Source organism: Oryctolagus cuniculus, chromosome 12 (genome assembly GCF_964237555.1).
Source record: "Oryctolagus cuniculus chromosome 12, mOryCun1.1, whole genome shotgun sequence".
Taxonomy (NCBI): Eukaryota; Metazoa; Chordata; class Mammalia; order Lagomorpha; family Leporidae; genus Oryctolagus; species Oryctolagus cuniculus.
The window spans coordinates 18,590,765-18,615,328 of NC_091443.1; the positions used below are offsets into that span (position 1 = coordinate 18,590,765).

The window sequence follows — 24,564 nt, forward strand, 5'->3', positions numbered from 1 at the left end:
CTCTCTCTGTCTCTCTCTTGTCAAAAAAAAGTCTGAAACTGTACAATAATTGAAAAGATTTTAGGTGACTACATCCCACAGGTAAGCAATAAAGGGCAAGATCTGTTTTTCAGCTCTACCTCTAACCCTAGTTATTTGTGTGACAGGGAACAAATCACTTAACATCTCAAAGCCTGAAACTGTATTATTTCATTTAACTCTGAAATCCATTATAGTCTAGTTCTCTATTAAAATTCTAGAAAATTGGCCGGCGCTGCGGCTCACTAGGCTAATCCTCCACCTTGCGGCGCCGGCACACCGGGTTCTAGTCCCGGTCGGGGCGCCGGATTCTGTCCCGGTTGCCCCTCTTCCAGGCCAGCTCTCTGCTGTGGCCCGGGAGTGCAGTGGAGGATGGCCCAAGTCCTTGGGCCCGGCACCCCATGGGAGACCAGGAGAAGCACCTGGCTCCTGCCTTCGGATCAGCGCAGTGCGCCGGCCGCAGCACACCTGCCGGTGCGGCCATTGGAGGGTGAACCAACGGCAAAGGAAGACCTTTCTCTCTCTCTCTCTCTCTCTCTCTCTCACTGTCCAGTCTGCCTGTCAAAAAAAAAAAAAAAAATTCTAGAAAATTAATTTTACACATATCTCAAGTACTAGGGATAATGCATATTTTAAATGCTTTTCCTTATAGTGAATTTAAAAAAAGGCAATTTGAACATTGGTTAAAATCCACTCTAGCAAAATGAACCCAATATATTTTGGTTCCGTCTCTAGAATTTCTGAGTAGTCAGTAAAATGACTAACATCATTCAAATGTATGAAGAAAAACTAGGGCGGGTGTGTGGCCTGGCAGTTAAACCACTGGTTGGCAAGCCAACATCCCATATTAGAGTGCTTGGGTTTGAGTCCTGGCTCCACTCCTGATTCTAGCTTCCTCCTAATGCGCACTCTGGGAGACAGCAGGTGATGGCTTAAGTAGTTGGGTCCCTGCCATGTACACAGGAGACTAGACTGAATTCTTGGTTACCAGCTTTGGCCTGGCTTAGCCATAGCCATTGTAGGCATTTGGGGAGTGAACCAGTTGATGGCTCCTCTGTCTCTCACATAAGCTTAAAAAAAAAGTGAGGGGGGAGATGAAAAACTAGAGTTAAACAACAAAAAACATCATACAACAGTTAAGATGCCTGCATCTCATATCAGAGTGTCTGGGTTCAATTCTCAGCTCTGGCACCTGACTCCAGCTTCCTGCTAATGCAGACCTGGGAGGTAAAGGTGATGGCTCAAGTGCTTGGGTTGCTGCCACCTGAATAATGTTTGCATTCCCAGCTCCTCGTTCTAGCTAGGCTATTGCAGGTTTCTGTGCAATGAACCAGAGGATGGGATCTGGCTCTGTCTTTGTCTCTTAAATAATTAAAAACAAACAAACAAAAAATCCGTAAAACAGCAAATGAGTGCCTTTTTTAGGTAATTTAACTTTTATTTCATGGTGTGAAACTACTAATTCTTGGTAACCCTGTCTATTCTATATACAAATATAATTTAGAAGCTGCTTTAGTAACACAGCACAGATAGTGCCTGACCTTCCGTAAGTCTGAAGACAATTCACATTTACTTCTAACTTCCCACAGTCTGCATACAAAACACTTCTAACACTACGTTATGAATGTATTTTCTGTTCTTCAGAAACAAACGCTCTCCAAACACTCAGGGGTGAAAGGGGCAAGATGAGAACTTAGTTTACCTTTGATGTCTTCTAAGACACCTTCTGGAACTGAACCTAAAGAAGAGATTTTATTTAGAATTACAGGAATTCAATACTAATTAAAAACAGTCTACTAAACTGTGCTCACATTTCTATTTTCTATTTCAACTTGTAATAACTTCTATAATTTTTAAGCTTTCTAATAGAAACAATAGGTTTGTTTTTAACAAAGAAGTTTCATCAAAGTCAAGAGAAAGCACTAGAGTTGAAGCCAATTGTGCAAAAAGTGCCACAAACTCATAAATTTTATGAAAACAAAATATTTAAGGAGCTGGCTCTGCGGTAGAGCGGGTTAAGCTGCCACCTGCAAGCTGGCATCCAAAATGAACGCCGGCTGAAGTCCCAGCTGCTCCACTTCTGATCCAGCTCTCTGCTAACATCCCTGGGAACACAGCAGAAAACGGCCGAAGTATTTGGGCTCATGCACCCATGTGGGAGAACTGGAAGAAGCTCCTGCTCCTGTCTCCTGGCTTTGGCCTGTCCCAGCTCTGGCTGTTGCAGCCATTTGGGGAGTGAACCAGCAAGTGAAAGATTGATCTCATCTCTAACTGTGCCTTTCAAAGAAAACAAATGAATTAAAAAAAAAAAAATTAGTCACATAACTGCGATTGATAGAAACTGTCCAAGAATTTTTTTTAATGACATAAAGAGGTTCTGGTTATCTTATGGCAAAGTATTTCAAAGAAACATAGGACTCAAAGACAATATTTTAAATAAAAAGTGATGTTCCTGTGACAATAAATAGCTGCCAGTGACATGCCAACCTAATACATAGTTTTAGAAATGCACGTACTTTTTTTTTTTTTCAATCTAGCCTTCAAGTAAAGGTGATATTTAAAAAAAAAAAAAAAACAGTGAGAAAGTAAAAAAGCATATGCAGTAAGTCTTTGGAAGGCAAATGTTTGGATATGTTACTGTTTTTTTTTTTTTTTTTTTTTTTTAAGACTTATTTATTTGAAAGAGTTACACACAGAGAGAAGGAGAGGCAGAGAAAGAGAGAGGTCTTCCATCTGCTGGTTCATTCCCCAATTGGCCGCAACAACTGGAGCTTCATTGATTTGAAGCCAGGAGTCAGGAGATTCTTCCAGGTCTCCCATGTGGGTACAGGGGCCCAAGGACTTGGGCCATCTTCTACTGCTTTCCCAGGCCATCGCAGAGAGCTGGATTGGAAGTGCAGTAGCCAGGACTTGAACAGGCGCCCACATGGGATGCCAGCACTGAAGGCAGCAGCTTTACCCACTATGTCACAGCGCTGGCTCCTGGATATGTTACTGTTGTTACATGATTTTGTTAAAAATCTCATTTTCTGAGTTAGACTCAGAAATAAAATGTTCTAAATTTAAAATCTTCTAAACTAAGAAATTTAAATCAATTGCTAAATAGACAAAAATATTTTGATTTATAAAAATAAATTATCGATATTAGGGAAGACATAAATGTATAGTTGAAAAACAGATGATAGTAAGCATAATCATGTATTCTTCCACCTGGATATCGATACCTTCTCTGCTCTGTACTTCAGTTCTGGCAGCTACTGGAATTAAGTATTGAAATCAATTAAACTGGGGCTGACAATGTGGTATAGAGGGTGAAGCTGCCGCCTCCAGCTGCTAGACTTCCTATGCAGCCCGCTGCTATGGCCTGGGAAAGCAGTAGAAGATGGCCCAAGTCTTTGGGCCCCTACACCTGTATGAGAGACCCGGAAGAAGCTCCTGGCTCCTGGCTTTGGTTCAAGCCCAGCTCTGGCCATTGTGGCCATTTGGGGAGTGAACCAGTGGATGGGTGATTTCTCTCTTTTTCTCTGCTTCTCTGTAACACTGCCTTTCAAATAAATAAATAAATCTTCAAAAAAAATTTCAGTTAAACCAGGGCTGGCAGTGTGGGTTAAGTTGCTACTTGCCACACCAGCATCCCATACCGAAATGCTGGTTAGACAGTTCAAGTCCCAGCTGCTCTGCTTCTGATCCAGCTCCCTGCTGGTGATCCTGGGAAGGTCTCCATATGGGAGACCTGGATGGAGTTCCTGATTCCTGGATTCAGCCTGTCCCAGGCCTGGTTGTTGTGGGCATTTGTGGGAATGAACCAGCAGATGGAAGATCTCTTTCTGTCTAACCCTCTTTCTCTCTGTCCCTCTGCCTTTCAAACAAAGTGAGTAACTCTTAAAAACTGAAAAATGTTGTCATAATTAAAGAAAAAAACATTTTAAAGACAAACTTTTGAGAACACTTTTTTAACCATTAATAAGTATAACTTACAAATTATTTACTATTTTATCTTTATTGTCTTACCCTTTCCAATTCCTTACTTTTCTGTATTTCATAATGTATTAATAATAGTACATATACAGCTTGTAAATAAACAAGCATATTGCAGGCAACATTCAAAGATTTTTTTTTAAACGCATGGGGCTAGGGAATGATGAAAAAAGTTCAAAGTCTCATCCTTGAATGGTAATTTTTCTCACAAGAGGATAAAGATATCCTAAAAGATTTAAACCAGACTATAACAGATAAAGATCTGTAACCAGATTAGAAGAACCTAACATTTGGGGCCAGCGCTGTGGTGTAGCAGGTAAAGCCGCGGCCTGCAGTGCCGGCATCCCTTATGGGTGCCGGTTCATGTACTGGCTGCTCCACTTTCAATCTAGCTCTCTGCCACAGCCTGGGAAAGCAAAGAACATAGCCCAAGTCCTTGGGCCCCTGCACTCATGTGGGAGACCTGGAAGAATCTCCTGGCTCCTGCTTCTGATCAGCAAAGCTCTGGCCATTGTGGCTGATTGGGCAGTGCACCAGTGGATGGGAGACCTCTCTCTCTCTGCAACTCTGCTTTTCAAATAGATAAAATAAATCTTAAAAAAAAAGAAAAGAAAAAGAAGAACCTAACATTTAAGAATAAGTCCTAAAAGCACAGGATTTCATAACAGCCATACTCTCCCTAAGAGTATTCAAAAAATCCAACACAGGTCAAAGAGTTTGGCAATATGAAAACAGCTTTCTGTACGAAGGGTTTAATGTAGCCAGTAGCAGATGCTGCTCTAGGAAAGGACTCCTTAATCTCAGCAACAATCACAGCTAGTTCACCTCGGCAAGGGAGGGACAGAAGCAAGAGGTACTCACTGGGTCTTGCTCTGAAAGATACTATGTTTTAATTCCAGTTAATTGAAGAAACTAAGAAACAACATTTTGGCAAATAATTTAAATGGTACTTTTCAGATCAGTGTACTGAGCTTAGCCTTTTTAAGTTACTACAGTATAGTCATTCTTTTCTGAAGTAGATTAGAACCTAGAAATACTAAATGAATGAGGCTCACTCAAAATTCACTTAATAGTACTCAAGCGTTTCTGACCTTTGCTAGGGACCCCGAAAGGAGATCTTAGAGGCGGCTGCATTTCTCTGGAGTAGATGCTCAGGTCCTCATTTTAGCAGGACTGGACGGCCACCTACCATAGACTCAGATTTTGAAGAATACGGGAGAGAAGTCCAAGAAGCGAACCAGTCCAAGAAGGTTCACTAAAGATAAAGTATTCAAGCATGTATACTCATAGTTTTAATTGTAAGAAAAAGTATTAGTTTCAAATAAGGTCTTTACTAAAAAATGTCTCTGATATGCTACATTGAAACTTAGTCATTCGGAGACCTTTTATAAATGAACTGTCATCATGATATCCTAAAATGGCAACAAGATTTATCTGGAATAGAAAAATTATAATCAGATATACAGAATGAAAAATGTTATTATCCCATCAACAAGGAACAACAGGAAAACATGGCAAGCAAGAGGAACTGTCCTAAAAACTTGTCTTTCTCTTTCCAACATTTAGGCAGAGTCCGCGCACTGTACCGGGGCAAAAGATCTAAAAATAAATAAGACGGAGATTCTCAAAGTCTACTGGTGCAAACAGATGGGTAACAGTGAAAAGTGAATGTACCACATGGGTTATAATAAATACAGCTGTGGACTCAGCACAGAGGAGCAGTTTAATCTTAGGAAAGATAAGGCAGTCCACAATTAAGATGACATCGTAGGTGGGACTACAGAGGGATTAAAACTCAGCTAAGTAAAGAAAAAAGTTCCAGGCATAGAAATAGAATTAATGAAGGCCCAGGGTTGTGCAAGGACCCATGTGAAATACTGTGGGTGAAATAAGGAGCACAGGTAGCACTGAGGCTAAGAGATACAGTAAAGTCAACTTGTGAAGCCCCTCATACATCACCAGGGAATTTGGATTTTAACCTATAGAAGCTAATAAAAATTCTCAAACAAACAGCAATGTAATGAGATTTTTGTGGAAAGTTATTCCTGGAAATAGAGTGTAACATACTGAAACAGTCCAGAGAGGAGGCTCCAGTAATAATCCAAACAAGAAATAATGAGGGTCGAGGTTAACACATCTTTGTTTTTAGATGTTCAGTAGTGTGGAAGATGAAAAAGGGAGGTAAAATTTGAAAAAGATTTCTGAGAACTGAAAGGATCTGATAACTCCCAGTTTTCTAAATCAAAAATAAGGATACTATCTTTACCTAATAATTATTAATTGAAATGAATTTGAGGGAAGAGATCACATATGGATTCGCTTTCAGAAGTCTTAAGTTTGAGGTACCCACTGAAATGACATAGATAATTTTTATCTAATAATCAGCCAGAAATATCAACACCAAGTTTAGAAAAGAAGGATCACGCCTAGCACAGACATAGCTGACATCATGGAAGGAAATGAGATCACCTTTAAAAGCAGCAGGAAGGGAAAAGAAACCAAAAGCAGACCCCCAGGGGACTATGAGTACAGAGAACAAATGCAGAGCAAACCAAGAAGGAATACTTGGAGAAAATACTTGCCATAAAGAATACTTGCCATAAAAAAGAGAATCCGAAAGTCACTGGCATAGGGAGCTGCAAGTGTACAGGATGACTCACAATGTCAAAGATTCTAGAAAGGATGACCACAGTGAAACTGCTGGATCTGGGGATGAGGAGCTCCCTGAGGACAGGACAACTGCAGCAATGCTACCAAAGTGGAATGGGCAGAAGAGAGACGGACTATGCAGCATGGCAAGGACTAGAACATGTTGAAGAAAAGAAAGTTTAAGCCACTCTTAAACAGCAGAAAACGAATTTACCCATCACTGAGGGAAGACTCTGTTCTTTAGCAGCACCTGTGTCAACAGTACACTGCTCCAACAGTTGAGCTTCCAATTCCCTGAAATTCAAAATAAAATGCCTGGAATTAAAATGGTGTGACTGATATTCTTCTTTTGACACTTTTCATGTATTAGAGATTATGAAGCTCTAAAGAAAAATGGTTAAACAATGAAAATATTCCAACTTCAGAGAATGCAATGAATAAAACTGTCCATATTAAAAGTTCTCTACTCCACTGATCACTGATCACTGAGTAGACTGATCAACATCTGTTTGGGGGACAGGTGAAGAGTATGTGCCAAATCCCGACACTTACTTGTGAAGAGCTTTTCCTCCTAGGGGGAGTGCTCCCCAGCAATTGAGTACTGGGATTCCTTCGTATATCTACATGATGGTCAAGGATCTCACTGGTTTAGGAGCTGAGACATGATTCCCTTGAGATTTCTCTCACCTACAGCACTGCACTGAATCAGCTTTGGTGAAAAATTTTTATTTCTTATTTTTAAAAGTTACAGAAAACTCAAGAAAGTCTTTATATTTTTTCCAAAGAAAATACTTTAAAAATACACACACACATTCTCTCTCTCTCTTCATTACTTCATTAGTTACTGCAAGGATATCTGATAAAATAGCCACTAGCTGCAAGGGTATACTGGGCACTTGAACAATGACTTCTCTGAATCCAGACTAAACAGACACCAAATTTAGAAGACTTCATAAATACTACAGTGCTGTAGGTTTCTTACCTATTTTTATATATGTATGATTCTGATTGTTGTTCTTAAGTATGGTATTTATAAAAAGGAAAAGAAAGTATATTGGTAAGAGTATCAGCTTTCGATGGCAACCTGGCTTTATATCTTGGGTATTTGCTCATATAAACTTGAACCAACAGTGCATCCAACTTTGTTTTCTCATTCATATAATGAGGAAATTAATACTTACATTGCAAGACTGTTTTGAGAATTAAACACAAAGTTCTTTCTACATAAAAAGTTTCAGGGCCAGTGCTCTGGCATAGCGAGTAAAGCCACAGCCTGCAGTACTGGCATCCCCATATGGGTGGCATTTTGAGTCCTGGCTGCTCCATTTCCAATCCAGTTATCTGCTATGGCCTGGAAAAGCAGCAGAACATGGCCCAAGTGCTTAGGCCCCTGTACCAGTGTGGAAGACCCGCAAGAAGCTCCTAGCTTTAGATTGGCCCAGTTCCAGCCATTGCGGCAATTTGGGGAGTGAACCAACAGATGGAAGACTTCCCTCTCTCTCTGCCTCTGCGTAATACTGCCTTTCAAATAAATAAATATTATTTTAAAAAAACATCTAATTTCATTCCTTAAGAGTTAATAATTCTTGATCGTCTATCTGTATTTTTTCTATTAAACATATATACGGATCTCAAAATTGCAAGTCTTACATTCACATACTTCCACCTCCTTTTCAATGAAACAATGTCTGCTGTGACAAGTTTAGAAGACGTTAACCTTTACTCCATTGAAATCTTTATAATGAAAAGGAAGGTACCAGTTTATATAGTCAGTAACTTCATTTTGGGACAATTTGAATTATTAGTAAGTTCTTTCATAGGAAGAATATAAAATCTATAGCACTTATTAAGCAAGTTATGACATGCCAGGTTCTATGCTAAAGTACTTCATAACATTTCTTCACTCCACTCATACTGTTCTATAGGATGTAAAAACTATAATCCCCTTTTTATAGATAAGGGAAAGTGATACCCCAAGAGATTAAGCTACTTGCCCAACATCATGCAAGCACTAAGTAGCACAGCGGAGATTTGCACTTGCTGTGTGATTCCAAAACCCAATCTCATAAACCTTATAGCATCCAGCCTCTATGACAGTCTCTGGAGATTGAAAATAACATATTCACTTTTCTACACAAACTCTTCAGCTATTTGAACACTGATTTCACGCTGCCATTAAGCTTTTAATTTTTCTTAATAGAATTTTGTCATCTCTATTTCACCCATTAATTTGCATTATGGTTTTTCGGTTAGAATTCAAATATTCCATTCAACTGCTCTGACACCCTAATTAGCAAAATGTTCCTCTTGAAAACTGCACGTGATATTCAGAAGTCTGCTCCTGGAGTATAAAAATTCCAATTGGGGCTGGCACCGTGGCACAATAGGTTAATTCTCCTCCTGCGGCGCCGGCATCCCATATGGGCGCCAGTTCTAGTCCCAGTTGCTCCTCTTCCAGTCCAGCTCTCTGCTGTGGCCTGGGAAAGCAGTGGCGGATGGCCCAAGTGCTTGGGCCCTTGTACCCGCATGGGAGATCAGGAGGAGGCTCCTGGCTCCTGGGTTCGGATTGGCGCAGCTCCGGCTGTTTGCGGCCATTTGGAGTGAACCAACGGAAGAAAGACCTTTCTCTCTGTCTCTCTTTCTCACTGTCTGTAACTCTACCTCTCAAACAAATAAATAAAATCTTAAAAAAGAAATTCCTATCAATAGTAAATTTAAGTCTTACAATGTTGTGAACTTTTTTCAAAAAGTAAAATGATTCAATATAACAAAGATCATGTACAATAAGCATAATTAATTTAAAGCAGAGTTAAAAATTGTAAAATTGGCTGACTGACAAAAAGATACAGGTAACACCAAGCTTTCCCTATATCCACAATCCAGGACCATGGCAGAGTTAATTCCAAGTGTCAGAAGAGCCATTAGATGACTTGGAGCAAGCAAGACAGATGGAACCTACAAAACAAAAAAAAAACAAAACAACAATCAAACCAGAATGGGTATCAATAAAGTATATGCCTATATCTAAATATATCTGAAAAAAATTCACAAGAATCCAGAATTTATTTACAGTATGATACTCACTCAACCATTTATGGCACTAAATTAATTATTATAATTATTTGTATAAATTTTATTTCATCAAAACATACTGTAATAAAATATTTTGTTACATTCCAAAATGACAAAAAAGAAGCCTTTTTATTCACTCTTGTTCTATCTCTTTTGGGTGGGAAATTGGAAGGGATAAGATTCACAGACAGATACTACAACAAAAAATGAAGTAATGGTTTTACTATCAAGAAAGAGAAAAAGAATTCTTGATTGTCTTTATTCACAAATTTGTAACATAAACTATAGTTTTAAAACACTATAAAATAGCAGTTAAAAATTAAATTGAAGAACAAAACTACACAAATGCTTATCTCTGTGGATATTTTTTCATTGACAATTTGCCAGACCTGGTAACATCCTAAATACCAGATATCCAATCAAAATATGGAAGGTCATCTTAATTAAATGGCAGACAAAATGATGTTTATATTTTCCTTATCTAAGTAGACAGACATTAGTCATATTTAAGGATACTAACACAAACACAACTAAAACTCTAAGATAAGGCATAAAATCAGAAAACCTATTTTATTCAGATGAGAGATGATATAACTTGTTGTTTGTGGTCTCCTTAAGGCAAATGAAACTGCTAAATCTATGAGATCAGTAGGTACAGCAGGCTACACACCTGCTTTTCTGCACCTGTCTTACAAAAGAATAATTGCATTTACCTCATAAAGTCACTATGATTTTTGGAGAATAATAGATAAAAATACATTTATATATGCTTAATTTCTTATATACTATACATATTTTATATAATTTTCCTTTTTCCTCTGCTGAAGAAAAACCTTAAATTTCAGGGCAGAGATTTTAAAACTTTAAATAATATTCTAGCCTATTATGAACTGTGATAATCTCAAAAAACATTCTTAGTTTTAAGATAATCTTAATCCCTTTACAATGAAAGATATAAGCAGTAATACTAAAATCACTTAATCTAAAAAAGACACTGTTTAATATTACATTTAAAAGGAATTTAAGGCCTAAAATAGAAGAATTGAAAAATTCATAACATCCCTAATTAACATGGAGGCTAGAATGACCTGGAAGAAATACATCATAAACTGTGTAACACAAACCTTTTAATTATGAAAAAAGTCCCCAAAAGAAAAACTTATATTAAAATAAATAACAGAGGCCAGCGCCGCGGCTCACTAGGCTAATCCTCCGCCTTGCGTCGCCGGCACACCGGGTTCTAGTCCCGGTCGGGGCGCCAGATTCTGTCCCAGTTGCCCCTCTTCCAGGCCAGCCCTCTGCTGTGGCCCGGGAGTGCAGTGGAGGATGGCCCAGGTGCTTGGGCCCTGCACCCCATGGGAGACCAGGAAAAGCACCTGGCTCCTGGCTCCTGCCATCAGATCAGCGCGCCGGCCGCGGCGGCCATTGGAGGGTGAACCAATGGCAAAGGAAGACCTTTCTCTCTGTCTCTCTCTCTCACTGTCCACTCTGCCTGTCAAAAATAAATAAATAAATAAATAAATAAATAAATAAATGAAACACTGTTAAGAAGACTTCTACAAAAGTGTTGGATGAAATGCTAATTAAGCATGAAATAAACACACAAAGAAAGGAAATGTGACTAGGATCCTGTATCTGGTTACTCAAACACATGGTACAGTGTGGATGAGAAGGTGAAATGAGGGCTTCTGAGTGCCTACCAAGAAACAAGAAACAGGAAGAAAGCCCTCCTAAAAATGAATAGGTAAGAATTTTATTGCTTCTCTTTCTATTTCAAAAGCGACTTAATCATTTGACTTAAAAACAAGTACCTCGAAATATTTGAAAAGCACCCGAGTGAGTGTCTCTCTGAAGTGGGAGGGACATAACACCGACTCGATAACCACAACTCGGCGGTCTCTGGGATTCACCAACAGATGCCTGAAAAATCAGAGTTTTGTTTTCAAAAGTAAATAAATGTTTTTATTAATTTTGGTAAGTATGTTTAAAGAAATTGCTCAACCTTAACTTAAGATGCTGTATGACAAAAAAAAGATATCTTCACTTTTTTCCTCAAAAAGACGACCTCTGTGACATTTTAATACGAGACATGCCCTGGGTCAGGAATGTACTTGATCAACCTATTTATTTCAGAAAACTAAAACTACTCTGATTACTAACTTACGCTGCCACTAAAAAAATATTTTCTTCCCTAAGTTACAAAAGCTCACAAAATTCTACATATTATAGATGATTTTCAAGTTGGGAAGTATAAGAAACTTACACTCATTTTCCAGAAACTACCACTAATGGTGGTATGCTTTTTCATTCTTGGAGACGTGTATCCATATATTCTAACATAAATATTCATTCCAGAGGCCAGTGTTGTGGCACAATGGGTTACGCTACCACCTGCAATGCTGGCAATCGATGTGAGTGCTGGTTCGAGTCCTGGCTGCTCCACTTCTGATCTAGCTCCTTGCTAATGCCCCTGGGAAACCAGATGGTCCAAGCTTGGGCCCTTGTCACCCAGGTGTGACACCTGAATGAAGCTCCGGGCTTTTGGCTTCAGCCTGGCACAGAGCTAGCCCTTGCGGTCATTTGGGGAGTGAACCAGCAGATGGAAGATCTCTGTCTCTATCCCTCTCTGTAACTCTGTCTTTCGTATAAATAAATAATTTTTGGAAAAAAATTTCATTCCATAGATGTTGCTCATCAACTTGCTTTTTTCACTTATCAGTTTATCTAAGATACCTTTCTCTATTAAACTCTTTTTAAACAGCAGGCATTTGGCATAGCTGTTAAGGCACTGCTTAGGATGCCTACACCCCGAATCAGAGTGCCTGTGTCTGACTCCCTTCTCCACTCCTCATTCCACCCTGAGGGGCAGCAGGTAGACGTTCAATCCCTGCCACCCACAGGGAAGACCCAGATTGTGTTCCTGGCTCCCAGCTTCAGATCTGGTTATTGTAGGCAGCTGGGGAGTCAACCAGATGGGAGATCTCTTTCTGCCTCTAAATAAAAATAAAAAACAAAAGAACTTAACCTCGTTTTAAAGTCTGCATGGTGTTTCACTGCATGGTGTTTCACACCCGTAATTCAACAATATTTTAATTATCAATCTTCTTAATGGGAATTTGAATCATTTTGAATATTTCCTTATGCTTGCCAATTTTCTAATTTTCAAATATATTTTTGAAGATGATGGAAATAAGTAAAAATGGCAAGAGAAGTCAATTTATTTTTCTATCAGATATCATACAGCCAAATATCACTGTTGACATTAGGAAAATCTATCACAAAAATTCTGATAAAGAAAAAAGAAGGACAATTGCATCTTACCTGAAATACAGTATGTGGATGAACTCCTTTAGGTAGGAATACAGTTCTTCTGTATTGATATTATATTGGACAACTTTGATAGGCTATAAAAATTAAAATTATTATTAATTTACATGGATAATCTCAAATTATTTACTATTGTATTTTCTGATAACAAATTAAAGGCTGTTTGTACTGAGAATCAATGCAAAAATTAAATATAGCTTAATCTCTTAAAATATGAATCCTTAAGAACTGGTAATGTCCAAGATGATGGAACTTTTTGGTTTGTGGAACAGAAGCGCCATGTCAGTAAGTATAGAGCTGTGCCCACATGCATTTTCCCTCCTTCTGATTCATCATTTTGGCATGACTGATGATAAAAATCAGCAATGATTAAAAAGCAAGAAACGGGGCTGGCATTGTGGCATAGCAGCCACTGCGTGCAGTGCCAGCATCCCATATAGGCACTGGTTCAATTCCCGGCTGCTCCACTTCCGATCCAGCTCCCTGCTAATGCCTCCTTGAAAAGCAGTGGAAGATGGCCCAAGTGCTTTGGCCCCTGCGTCCAGGTGGGAGATCTGGTGGAAGCTCCTGGTTGCTCTATTCGGAATGGCCCAGCCCTGGCCATTGTGGCAACTTTGGTAGTGAACCAGTGAATGGAAGATCTCTTTCTCTGTTTCTCCTTGTCTGTCTCTAATTTTGCCTTTCAAGTAAAATAAATAAATCTTTAAAAAAATTTAAAAAAGGAAGAAAGAAGCATGAAAGACTTTCTCAAACACCTCAGATGTGGTTCAGTCCCTGTTAGTCACTCCCAAAGCACTGATACCTCCCCTTCTGCAACATCACCACACTTAATTACTTGTGAACTGTCCACCCTCTGCATAGATTATAAGCTCCCTGGAGACAAGAACTGTTTGTGGCCTGCTTGTGATAGATCCTTCTTTAAATGAGACAGTGCCAGACACATAGCAGGCTGTTCACAAATAAGTGTGGATACATCACACCATGAGCACCAACGCAGCATATGCAACACTAGAAATCGTGAGTGCAAGGTCAACACGAATGCCTAACAAGGGCATCACCTGGGATCCTCAGGAGACACTCTGATGCATCATTCACAGACTTATCTTCACTTGCTTTTTTAAAGGAATGACCATTTGCTTGGCTAATTTCTTGATGTGGCTTAAAGAAGGTTCCTCATTTTGCCCTTATGGATATTTATAGAAGTATGTTTTTTAAGACCTAAAATAAGTGTTGGCAAGAATACAGAAAGGGAAGACACATGGAACTGTTTTCAAATATTTAAGTCCCAGTAAATGTGTTTAAACAAAGGGGCCTGCGTTGTGAAAGAGCAGGTTAGATCACTCCTTGTGATGCCAGCGTCCTGTGTGAGCAATGGTTCGAGTCTCAGCTGCTCCACTTCAGATCCTGCTCCCTGCTAATGTGCCTGGGAAAGCAGCAGAGGATGGCCCAAGTGCTTGGGCCCCAGACACCTATGTGGAAGACTCGGATGGAATTCCTGGCTCCTGGCTTCAGCCTGGCCTGGCCCCAACTGTAGCTGTCATTTGAGAGGTAAACCTGCAGATGGAAGATTTTTACTCCCTCCCCTCAATCTCCCTCCATCATTCCTTCTCTCTCTATAACTTTGCATAAAAATTTTTAAAAAAATCCAGTGCTGCAGCTCAATAGGCTAATCTTCCACCTTGCGGCGCCGGCACACCGGGTTCTAGTCCCGGTCGGGGCGCCGGATTCTGTCCCGGTTGCCCCACTTCCAGGCCAGCTCTCTGCTGTGGCCTGGGAAGGCAGTGGAGGATGGCCCAAGTGTTTGGGCCCTGCACCCACATGGGAGACCAGGAGAAGCACCTGGCTCCTGCCATCGGATCAGCGCGGTGTACCGGCTGCAGCGCGCCAGCCGCGGCGGCCATTGGAGGGTGAACCAACGGCAAAGGAAGACCTTTCTCTCTGTCTCTCTCACTGTCCACTCTGCCTGTCAAAAAAATAAATAAATAAATAAAGATTCCAAACCACACACAGGCAAATACAGGTAATTTGTCTTTTCAAAATAAAGACAGAAAGGTATCAATGAGAATGTAAAAGCTCTATGTCTAGTCAGGAATCTAGTAACACAGTAATGCCAATTATTACAAATATGACATGAAAAATTAAGACTTGCATTGCCCTTTGAACACCAAATCATAAATATCTACCATATTTGTTACTTGTCTTCAAATCTGTAGAAAATTTTTCAATCAGTAAAATGATTCCCTAAGCATAACTAAAGATTTCTGATGTGTTCCAATGCTAAATATGAATTGTATATTAGTCTATTTTGCTATAACATACACTGCATGAAGCATGTATGAATAATGCCATTATCCTTATCATTTTGGCATGACTGATGATAAAAAAAATCAGCCCATTAGAATAATGTTAAAATTGTATTACATCATATTAGGCAAGAGAATCCAAAATTATATAGTAGAGTTACAACCCTCATCAAGAAAAAGAAAAAAATCCTCAATTCCGTGGTCACACCAGTAGGTTTCCTTTCAGATCTACCTGGGCAAAGTTTAAGTGACCGTCATACAAAAGGGTCCCCACCCAGACAGGATGCTTTCATGACACTTCACTGGGCTCCATTTCCTCCCAGCCTGAACTAACAGTCCTACTGTCTTAAGAGTTCACTTCCACTTGCATTGGTTCAGCACGTTGTAGCCAACAAAACAGCCTCCAATCACATTCAGCTGCCAGCCAAAACTACTCAAAATCTCCCAAAGTATAAATTATTATTTTTACTCTGATTACAAAGGTACATAGGTTTTATATGTTCTACCCTACCATGCCTTCCTTCATAGGTTTGTTTAGTTGTTTCATATATACATATATATATATATTTAATTTATTTTTTATTTGAAAGATAAAGTTACAGAGAGAGGTCTTCCATCCGTTAGTTCACTCCCCAGATGGCTGCAACTGCCGGAGCTGCGCCAATCTGAAGCCAAGAGCCAGAAGCTTCTTCCTGGTCTCCCACATGGGTGCAGGGGCTCAAGGACCTGGGCCATCTTCTACTGCTTTCCAGGCCATAGCAGAGAGCTGGATTGGAAGTGGAGCAGTCGGGACTTGAATCGGCATCCCATACCGGCACTGCAGGCAGTGGCTTTACCCGCTACACCATAGTGCTGGCTCCTAGATCAATAAATCTTTAAAAAAAAAGTTTCTAAAAATTTTTTGAATTTTGGAACTATACATATGGGGACTGAAAGCCTGAAATATTTTGAATAATATAAGAATAAAGCATTAAGTAATTATGTTAAAGTTCTCAAAATACAACATAACTTTATGATATGCAAAATTAAACTTCAATTTAAAGTGGATTAAAAATTTTCTCTTGCAGATACAGCCATAATTTATGTTATTTGGTAGTCTCTGAATCAATTTCAACTGATGTCTGTTTTGCTAATTTGTTTTAAAAATAATACCTTGGGCAGCCCGGCTCTTTTTATCACACTAGGAATTATGCATCTCGGACCAGTTTCTCCAGCAAATCCACACCTGCAGAAAATGGAAAATTGAAACACTCACCTTCTAACACTCTAAATATTTATCACAGAAACAAGTTTCTCTGTATTTGTTAAAAAACAGTAACTACACAAAAAAATCAAAATATTTCTGATGCATTTAAAGGGCAAAACCAAGGCAAAACAAAACTAAGAAGTCAACATTATCTATCAATAATTGCATATCAAAGGAAAAATTTAAATGATCTCCAATTAGTGATACCAAAATAAACAAGTATTATTTTAGGGCAAGAGTCACATTTTCCCCATTTTTGAATTTTAGCTGAATTTTAGGCAAGACAATTCTATAATTCTGGATACACTATGAGACTTTATCAATACACAGTTGTGTGTTGCTTAACAAGAGGGGTACACTATGAGAAATGCATCACTAGGTGATTATATCATTGTGTAAACATCATAGAGTGTGCCTAGACAAACCTAGATGGAACAGCCTACTACACACCCGGGCTCCTAGGCTAGACTGTTCATCATGTTCCTGCGCTGCACTGTCACATACTGGTAATTGTGTATCTAAACTTTAGGAAAGATAGAATCAAAATACTAGGTGACAGAAGTGTTTAACACCATTATAATCTGATGGCACCATCACTGTGCGTGCAGTATAGATGCACCCTACTCAATGCCACTAAACAGTGCATGACAGTAAATCATGAGTCACTCATGATTCCAACATTCTAATATTATTAGTTTCCATGTTGATGTGTTACCTTCCAGTATTTTTTTTTTTTAAGATTTATTTATTTGAAAGGCAGAGGCAGAGAAAGAGAGGGAGGGAGGGAGGGAGGTCTTCCATCTGCTGGTTCACTCCCCAGGTGGCCGCAACGGCCAGAGCTGCGCCAATGCAAAGCCCTAGCAGAAAGCTGCATAGGAAGTGGGGCAGCTGGGACTTGAACTGATGCCCATATGGGATGCCAGCAATGCAGGCAGAGGCTTTACCCGCTATGTCACAGTGCTGGCCCCTCGGTCTGTTTTTTAAAACTATGTGTTTCAGGGCTGGTATTGGGGGGCAGTGGGTTAAACCACCCCTGCAACTCCAGCAACATCCCAAGAGAGGGTCAATTACAGACCCAGTTGTTCTACTTCCAGCCCAGAGCCCTGCTAATGTGCTTGGGATGCAGCAGGTGACGGCCTGAGTACCTGGACCCCTGACACCCATGTGAGAGACTTGGAAGGAGTTCCAGGCTCCCAGCTTCAGCCTGGACCAGCACTGGCCAATGTGGCCATTTGGGGAGTGAACCAGTGGATGGAAGACCTCTCTCTTTTGCTCTCTCTCTCATCTCTCCCTGTGTAATGCTGCCTTTCAAATAAATAAGTAAATGTCACACACACACACAAAAACCCATACCTATGTACATCTTAGTTTTAATTACTTTGTGTAAACAATAAACTTCTATCCAAACTGACATAGTCTTCACTGCTATTAATTTAAAGCCACATATTTGGGGCTGGAGCTGTGGCATAGCAGGTAAAGCTACCACCTGCACAGCAGTTTGAGTCCTGGCTATTCATCCTCTGACCCAGTTCTTTGCAAAGCCTAGGAAAGCAGTAGAAGATGACCCAAATTCTTGGGCTCTTGTGCCCGTGTGGGAGACCTGGATGAAGCTCCAGGTTTCAGATCAGTGCAGATCCGTGCAGCTCTGGCCGTAGTGGCCATTTGGGGAGTGAACCAGCAAATGGAAGATTTCTCTCTCTCTGCCTCTAACTCTGCCTTTCAAATAATAAATAAACAAATCTTTGAACTCAATCCAGGGCTCCCACACTGGTGGCAGGGACCCAATTACTTGAGTCATCACTGCTGCCTCCCAGGGCCTGCATTAGCAGAGAGCCAGTGTCAAGAGCTGGAAGTGGGCATGGAACCTCACACTCAGACATGAGATGTGGGACTCTTAGCCACTGGTCAAATACCTGACCCCATTTTCAAACACTATTCTCTTTTTTGAGCATTACCAATACTTTCCATAGTTGTTTCATGTGATAAAAATGATTGTGTTAGATCAGTGTTAACCTCATCCCTTTTTGTCCTATCTAGCTTTTGTTACTTGACAAGAATATGATTATTGAAAGAAGATAGCAGGAAGGTGGTAAGGTGAATAAACGAAGTAGGAAAGAAGCAAGCTACTCCATGGGGTGCACTGCGGGGGGGGGGGGTGCACCCCTTCCTAACCCAAATATCTCTCTCCACCCCATGGTCACGTTTACCAACACCAGTGCTCCGCAAACACCCCTGGGTGGGGGCAGGCCTTTGGCACAGTGGTTAAGATGCTGCCTGGGATGCCTGCATCCCAACTGGAGGGCCTGGTTTCAAGTTCTGGCTCAGCTGACAATTCCAGCTTCCTGCTAACGCACACCCTGGGAGGCAGCAGACGATGGCTCAAGTACTAGAGTCCCTGCCACCCACAGCGAAGATCTGGATTGAGTTCTGGGCTCTTGCTTTCAGACTGGCCCAGTGATGACTCTTACAAACATTTGGAGTGAACAAGGAGGCAGAAGATGTCTCTCAGCCTTTTAAATAAAATAAAAATAAACGAACAAAACCCCACCAGGATGTAGCTTTGCTTCTTTCCTACTTAGTTTGTGCATCTTACCACCTTCCTGCTATCTTTCTTCAGTAATCATATTCTTGTCTAACAACAGTTTGCTTACCTCCTCAATGTACCGCCAAACTAATTATCTTGGAGTAGTAGCCTCAAATAATTCATGAAACTACTAAAATAAGACCTTTAAAATATGTAAAAACGGGCAGGTGTTTGGTTACCAGTTAAGATGCTGCATGACATGCCTGCATCCCATATCGAAGTGCCTACTTCAAGTCCTCGCTGTGGGGCTCCCAACCCAGCTTCCTCAGAGACAGCACACCCTGCCAGGCAGCAGGTGACCAGCAAGGACTTGTGTCCCTGCCACCCTCATGGGAGACCCAGATCGAGTTCTGGGCACCTGGCTTTGACCTGGCCCAGCCCTGGCTGTTGTGAGCATTTGGGGAGTGATCCAGTGAATGGAAGAGCACGCTCGCACACTCTCTCTCTCTCTCCGGCTCTGCCTTTCAAATAACTAAAAACAAATAACAAATCATTTTTAAGAAGAGATTCGCCTTTAAAAATAATTTATTAAAAAATATAAAATAAGGAAAAAATAAAACAAGGTAGGGGCTTGCACAGAGTAAGAGGTTATCATGAGCCAATGACTGTGTAACCCAATTCTTTTTTTTCGTAACCCAATTCTATACCTTCTAAGGCCTAACTTTTAAATAGGCTCCTTGACCACGTATTCAATAAAGTTAATATATGCTATGTTAGCAACGTTTGGTGATGTATATTTTTCAAATAGCTCAAGTTCATATATACACACACACACACACACACACACTATGTCAGGCAATGCTTGGTGATATATAAATATTTTTCAAATAGCTCAACTTCAGATACACACACACACACACGAATGTAATCCTGCCTGTCACATTCCCCTGTTGGGCCAGGACAAGGACTCCATACGTGGTCCAAGGACCCCAGTGAGGGTGTCCCAATCCTCCAAAAGTGTGCGCACGTATTTTACGCTTCGTGCATTTGTGGGTTTCTCGTGGCCATCCACATCTGAGCGTTTACGAGCTCCTTGTTAAAAATGGAACCCCTAACCTCAGCGCTCAGGGAAGCCAAGGGAGGGGTTCCCGAGCCTTCGCATCTGCAGGCTTTCCTCTCCGTGCACGCCCCGTCCCCCTCGTTTGCGGCCACACCTTTGGGGAGCCACAGCCCAGCACCATCGCATACATGTTTTGTGAGGGAAATCGTCACCAAACAGGACAACACGGCTGCGCCCGGGCTGGTAGCTGTCACCCGCGCACGGACGAGCCCCCCAACGGCACGCCTGATTCCGGCCGAGGACCCCAAGCGGCGGCTAAGGCAACCCCCGCCCCGGTCGCTTCCTGCGCCTCTCTGCCAGTCAGACCCCCACAGCCCCCACGGGATGCCCCAGGACTCGCCTCGCCCCAGGCTGCAGAACTACGGGACGTCACTGTCGGGATGCCGGGGGCGGGAAGGGAAGGGAAGGCCCCGAGCTGCCCCGGGGCCAGGCCTCCCCTCGGGCGCCGCGGCCACTCACTTGGTAAAGGCCTCGCCCAGGTCGATGACGACGGCCGTCTTCTCCCCGCCGCTGCCCAGGCCCTCGTAGAGCGGCATGTCGGCCGGCAGCGCCGAGGACCACCACTCGGACCCTGCGCACCGCCCGCAGCTGTCGGGGGCGCGCCCGGCTCCTGCGCCGGGGCCGAGCGACGGCGGGGGCCTCCCGCGGCCGCGCCGGGGCTGCCCCACGCTGTGCCTCGCTGAACGGGGCGCCGCAGTCCTGGCAGATCTCCCTTCTCGGGGCCCGGTCGGGGAAGAGACGCGGGCGGCCGCGGACCCGGGCCGAGAGCGGAGGGCCGAGGCCAACAGGCGAACAGGCGCGCCGGGCGCCCCCGGTGGGGCGGAGCGGCCGCCGCGGGTCCTTCCCGGCCGGCGCGCGCCGCGGGAGATGGCGGACGACGGGTGCGGCCCGCGGAGAGGAGGCCCGGCCCGCGAGTTTTGAGTCGTGGATTGTTGATTCACACTCTGTCATTTAATCTTCGCAAGAAATACCAGTTATAAGCGATTTCTCGTCTCTGGGGCCCCTAACTCAGACGTTAACTTCCCAGTGCTTCACAGCAAAGCCGGAAGGGACCTAATGCTGTGATTTCAAAACAGTAGTTACAGAGGTTTTTTTTGTTTGTTTTTTTTAAGATTGTTTATTTATTTGACAGAGTTACAGAGAGAGAGAGGCGGAGAGAAAGGTCTTCCTTCCGTTGGTTCACTCAACGGATGGCTGCAATGGCTGAAGCTACAGGGATCCAAAGCCTGGAGCCTTGTGCTGCTTCCTGCTCTCCCGTGCCTGTGCAGAGGCCCAAACACTTGGGTCATCTCCCGGGCCACAGCAGAGAGCTGGACTGGAATAGGAGCAACCGGGACTAGAACCGGCGCCCATATGGGATGCCGGCGCCGCAGGCGGAGGATTAACCTAGTGCACCAGGGCTCTGGCCCCACAGACAGAGCTTTGACAGTCCTGCTGCTGAAAGTTATTTTCTAAATTTGTATGCGACGGAGTTTCTGAAGTAGCAGCTATGAATGGATGGAACCGAGGGGTCTTATTTACTACAAAAGTATGGACGTTGAGCCAGAATACACCAGAGGTATCATAATAGCAGTAGCCTGTAGTAGTAGTAGTCTTTGTGTTTTCACGCTTTCTGTGCAAAAGTAAGCTCACTGCATGTAAGGGTGTGGAAGAGACTGTTACAGAAGAGGGCGTATGATGAAATTCCAGCCATGGGAGCATCAGCAGGAGCTGGTGTCCTGGGTTGAATGGTGTTTGTCCAAAGTTCTCCATCAGGAACTTCAGAATGCTGGCCATTGATGTAATCAGGTTAAGGTGCGACCACACAGGATTCAGGTAGGCCCTGCTCTAGTGGCTGGAACCACTGGAGTTCATGGGGTAGGTTGCTGCCCTATCGCTGTGACTGCAGGAAGAGAAATGACCCCTGTTGTCTGCAGTATGTCTATCTTAGCTGCTGTGGGTGTCTGAGCCTCCTTGTAAAGAATGAGCTTTTCCATGGCGAGAGTTAAGGCTGTGCAATGCAGGAATTTTGGCAATGTGATGTTAGTAAAATTCATGTTTGGGTCTAAATGGTCAATGATCCATTGACCATCCAGGCAGTAACTGTTGGGGGTCAGAGGATGAAGTGATGGGGAGGGAAACTTCGAGAAGAGGGGGATGGGATGGAGCATGTTGCTTAACAGGGTCACAGTGTTTGAACAGGACCCCTCACTTAGGTTCAATGTTGTGGTGCAGCGGTCCTTCCAATGCTGTTCCTTTTTTTAAAAAAGATTTATTTATTTAGCTGGCGCCGTGGCTCAACAGGCTAATCCTCCACCTAGCGGCGCCAGCACACCAGGTTCTAGTCCCAGTCGGGGCGCCGGATTCTGTCCCGGTTGCCCCTCTTCCAGGCCAGCTCTCTGCTATGGCCCAGGAGTGCAGTGGAGGATGGCCCAAGTGCTTGGGCCCTGCACCCCATGGGAGACCAGGAGAAGCACCTGGCTCCTGCCTTCGGATCAGCGCGGTGCGCCGGCTGCGGCAGCCATTGGAGGGTGAACCAACGGCAAAGGAAGACCTTTCTGTCTCTCTCTCTCACTGTCCACTCTGCCTGTCAAAAAAAAGAGAGATTTATTTATTTATTATTTATTATTTATTTACAGAGAGGCATAGAAAGAGAGGTCTTCCATTGCTGGTTCACTCCCCCAGATGGCTACAACGGCCAGAGCTGCACTGAGTCAAAGCCAGGAGCCAGGAGCTTCTTCTGGGTCTCCCTCATGGGTGTAGGGGCCCAAGGACTTGGGCCATCTTCCACTGCTTTCCCAGGCCATAGCAGAGAGCTGTATCAGAAGTGGAGCAGCTGGGTCTTGATCCGGCGCCCATATGGGATGCTGGTACTGCAGGTAGCAGCTTTACCTGCTATGCCACAGCATCAGCCCTGTTGTTCCTCTTCTAATCCAGCTTCCTGCTAATATGCCTGGGAAGGTAGTGGAACATCACTCTATTATTTAGGCCCCTAAAGAGAGACCTAGATGGAGTTTCTGGCTCTTGGCTTCAGTCTGGCCCAGCCTTGGCTGTTATGGCCAATGGAGGGTGAAGAAGGAAGATCTCTCTTTGTAACTTTGACTTTGAAATAAATACATCTTTTTAAAACAAATTTTAAAAACAAAATCTGTTTCTGTTGCTTCAGTCCCTAATACCTTCTTTTTTTTTTTTTAATCCGGAAAAATGCCCTGTTACACAGCATTTCTGAGAATCAATTAAAATTAAATTTCTGAAACTATCAGCAACTACATGAAGAATACCCTGAGCTTGCTGTGAATGCTCACCAGCTGTGCCATGATGAGGTAGTAGTACAAACTGAGTGGCTGGATGCAATGGAAATTTGTTGTCACAGCTCTGGAAGCAAGAAGTCAGAAATCAAGTCGCCAGAGAGGTTGTCTGTCTGCAGGCTCTAGGGGAAGTTCCTTCCTTGTCTCTCCCTAGCTCCTGGCGGTTGCTGGTAGTTGTTCCTGGCTTGTAGACTTACCACTGCAGTATCTGCCACTGCCATCTGGCTTTTTCCCCTGCGCCTCTGCATTTTCACATGAGATCCTCCTCCCTGTGCTCCACATTACTTTACTTCTGTGTGTATCCCAGTGTCCAGTTTTCCCTCTTACAAGAATATCAGTCATCAGAATAGTGTCCATCTTAACCCAGAATGACATCTTAACTTGATGACATTTGCAAAGATCCCAATTCCAAATGAGGATCTCATTTTTTTCCATGGAAAAACTGCTATTTATTTAAAAGAAAACTTTTCAATACAATACAGAAATGGCAATATAATAAAGAAATAGCAATAACTGGTACATACATTAGTTCAAAATATTTTCACTAAGCACCAACTAGCATCATTCTCAAATCTTTTCATGAGGAGCACCTTTATTACTAAGGACTAATACTTTTAAGTTTTTAATCAAGAAATTTAAAGCTGCCAATCAGAGTTCCTAATTAGCTTTGAGATGACCAGGTTAACCCTCTTAGAGTGTAAGCAAAAATGACTTGTAAAAGCTTTGTTTATAACTGAAGGGATTCACTGGCTTCAGCTGGGTATCAGGGCCAAGGGCTAAACAGAGGATCTCATTTTTAAAATTAAAGATGTATTTATTTGAAAGGCAGGATGACATAAAGGGAGAGACAGAGTGAGAAAGAGGTCTTCCATCCACTGGTTCACTCCCCAGATGGCCACAATGGCTGGGGCTGGGCCAGGCTGAAGCCAGGAGCCTGTAACTCCACCTGGTCTTCCAAGTAGGTAGCAGTACTTGTGCCAACATCTGATGCTTTCCTAGATGAATTAGCAGGGAGCTGGATTAGAAGTGGAGCAGCTGGG

The 24,564-nt window shown here is 42.4% G+C and overlaps 1 protein-coding gene across 4 annotated transcripts in view; it reads right to left on the reverse strand.

Moving 5' to 3' along the window:
* Positions 1 to 21,203, reverse strand: part of ACTR10 (actin related protein 10) — a 32,776-nt gene extending 11,573 nt beyond the window's left edge. Inside the window, exons 1-8 of one of the 4 annotated variants that reach the window (XM_070053596.1) lie at positions 20,697 to 20,895; positions 16,500 to 16,572; positions 13,039 to 13,121; positions 11,529 to 11,637; positions 9,493 to 9,600; positions 7,198 to 7,265; positions 6,860 to 6,939; positions 1,721 to 1,750 (exon numbers count right to left, since the gene is read on the reverse strand). In XM_070053596.1, the coding sequence (XP_069909697.1) occupies positions 1,721 to 1,750; positions 6,860 to 6,939; positions 7,198 to 7,265; positions 9,493 to 9,600; positions 11,529 to 11,637; positions 13,039 to 13,121; positions 16,500 to 16,572; positions 20,697 to 20,773 (628 nt within the window). In that variant the 5' untranslated portion in view covers positions 20,774 to 20,895. Of the gene's footprint in view, positions 1 to 1,720; positions 1,757 to 6,859; positions 6,940 to 7,197; positions 7,266 to 9,492; positions 9,601 to 11,528; positions 11,638 to 13,038; positions 13,122 to 16,499; positions 16,573 to 20,696 lie in introns of all 4 variants that reach the window. The other 3 variants (XM_002718270.5, XM_070053595.1, XM_070053594.1) reach the window with 3 other exon arrangements.
* Positions 21,204 to 24,564: the final 3,361 nt, after the last annotated feature.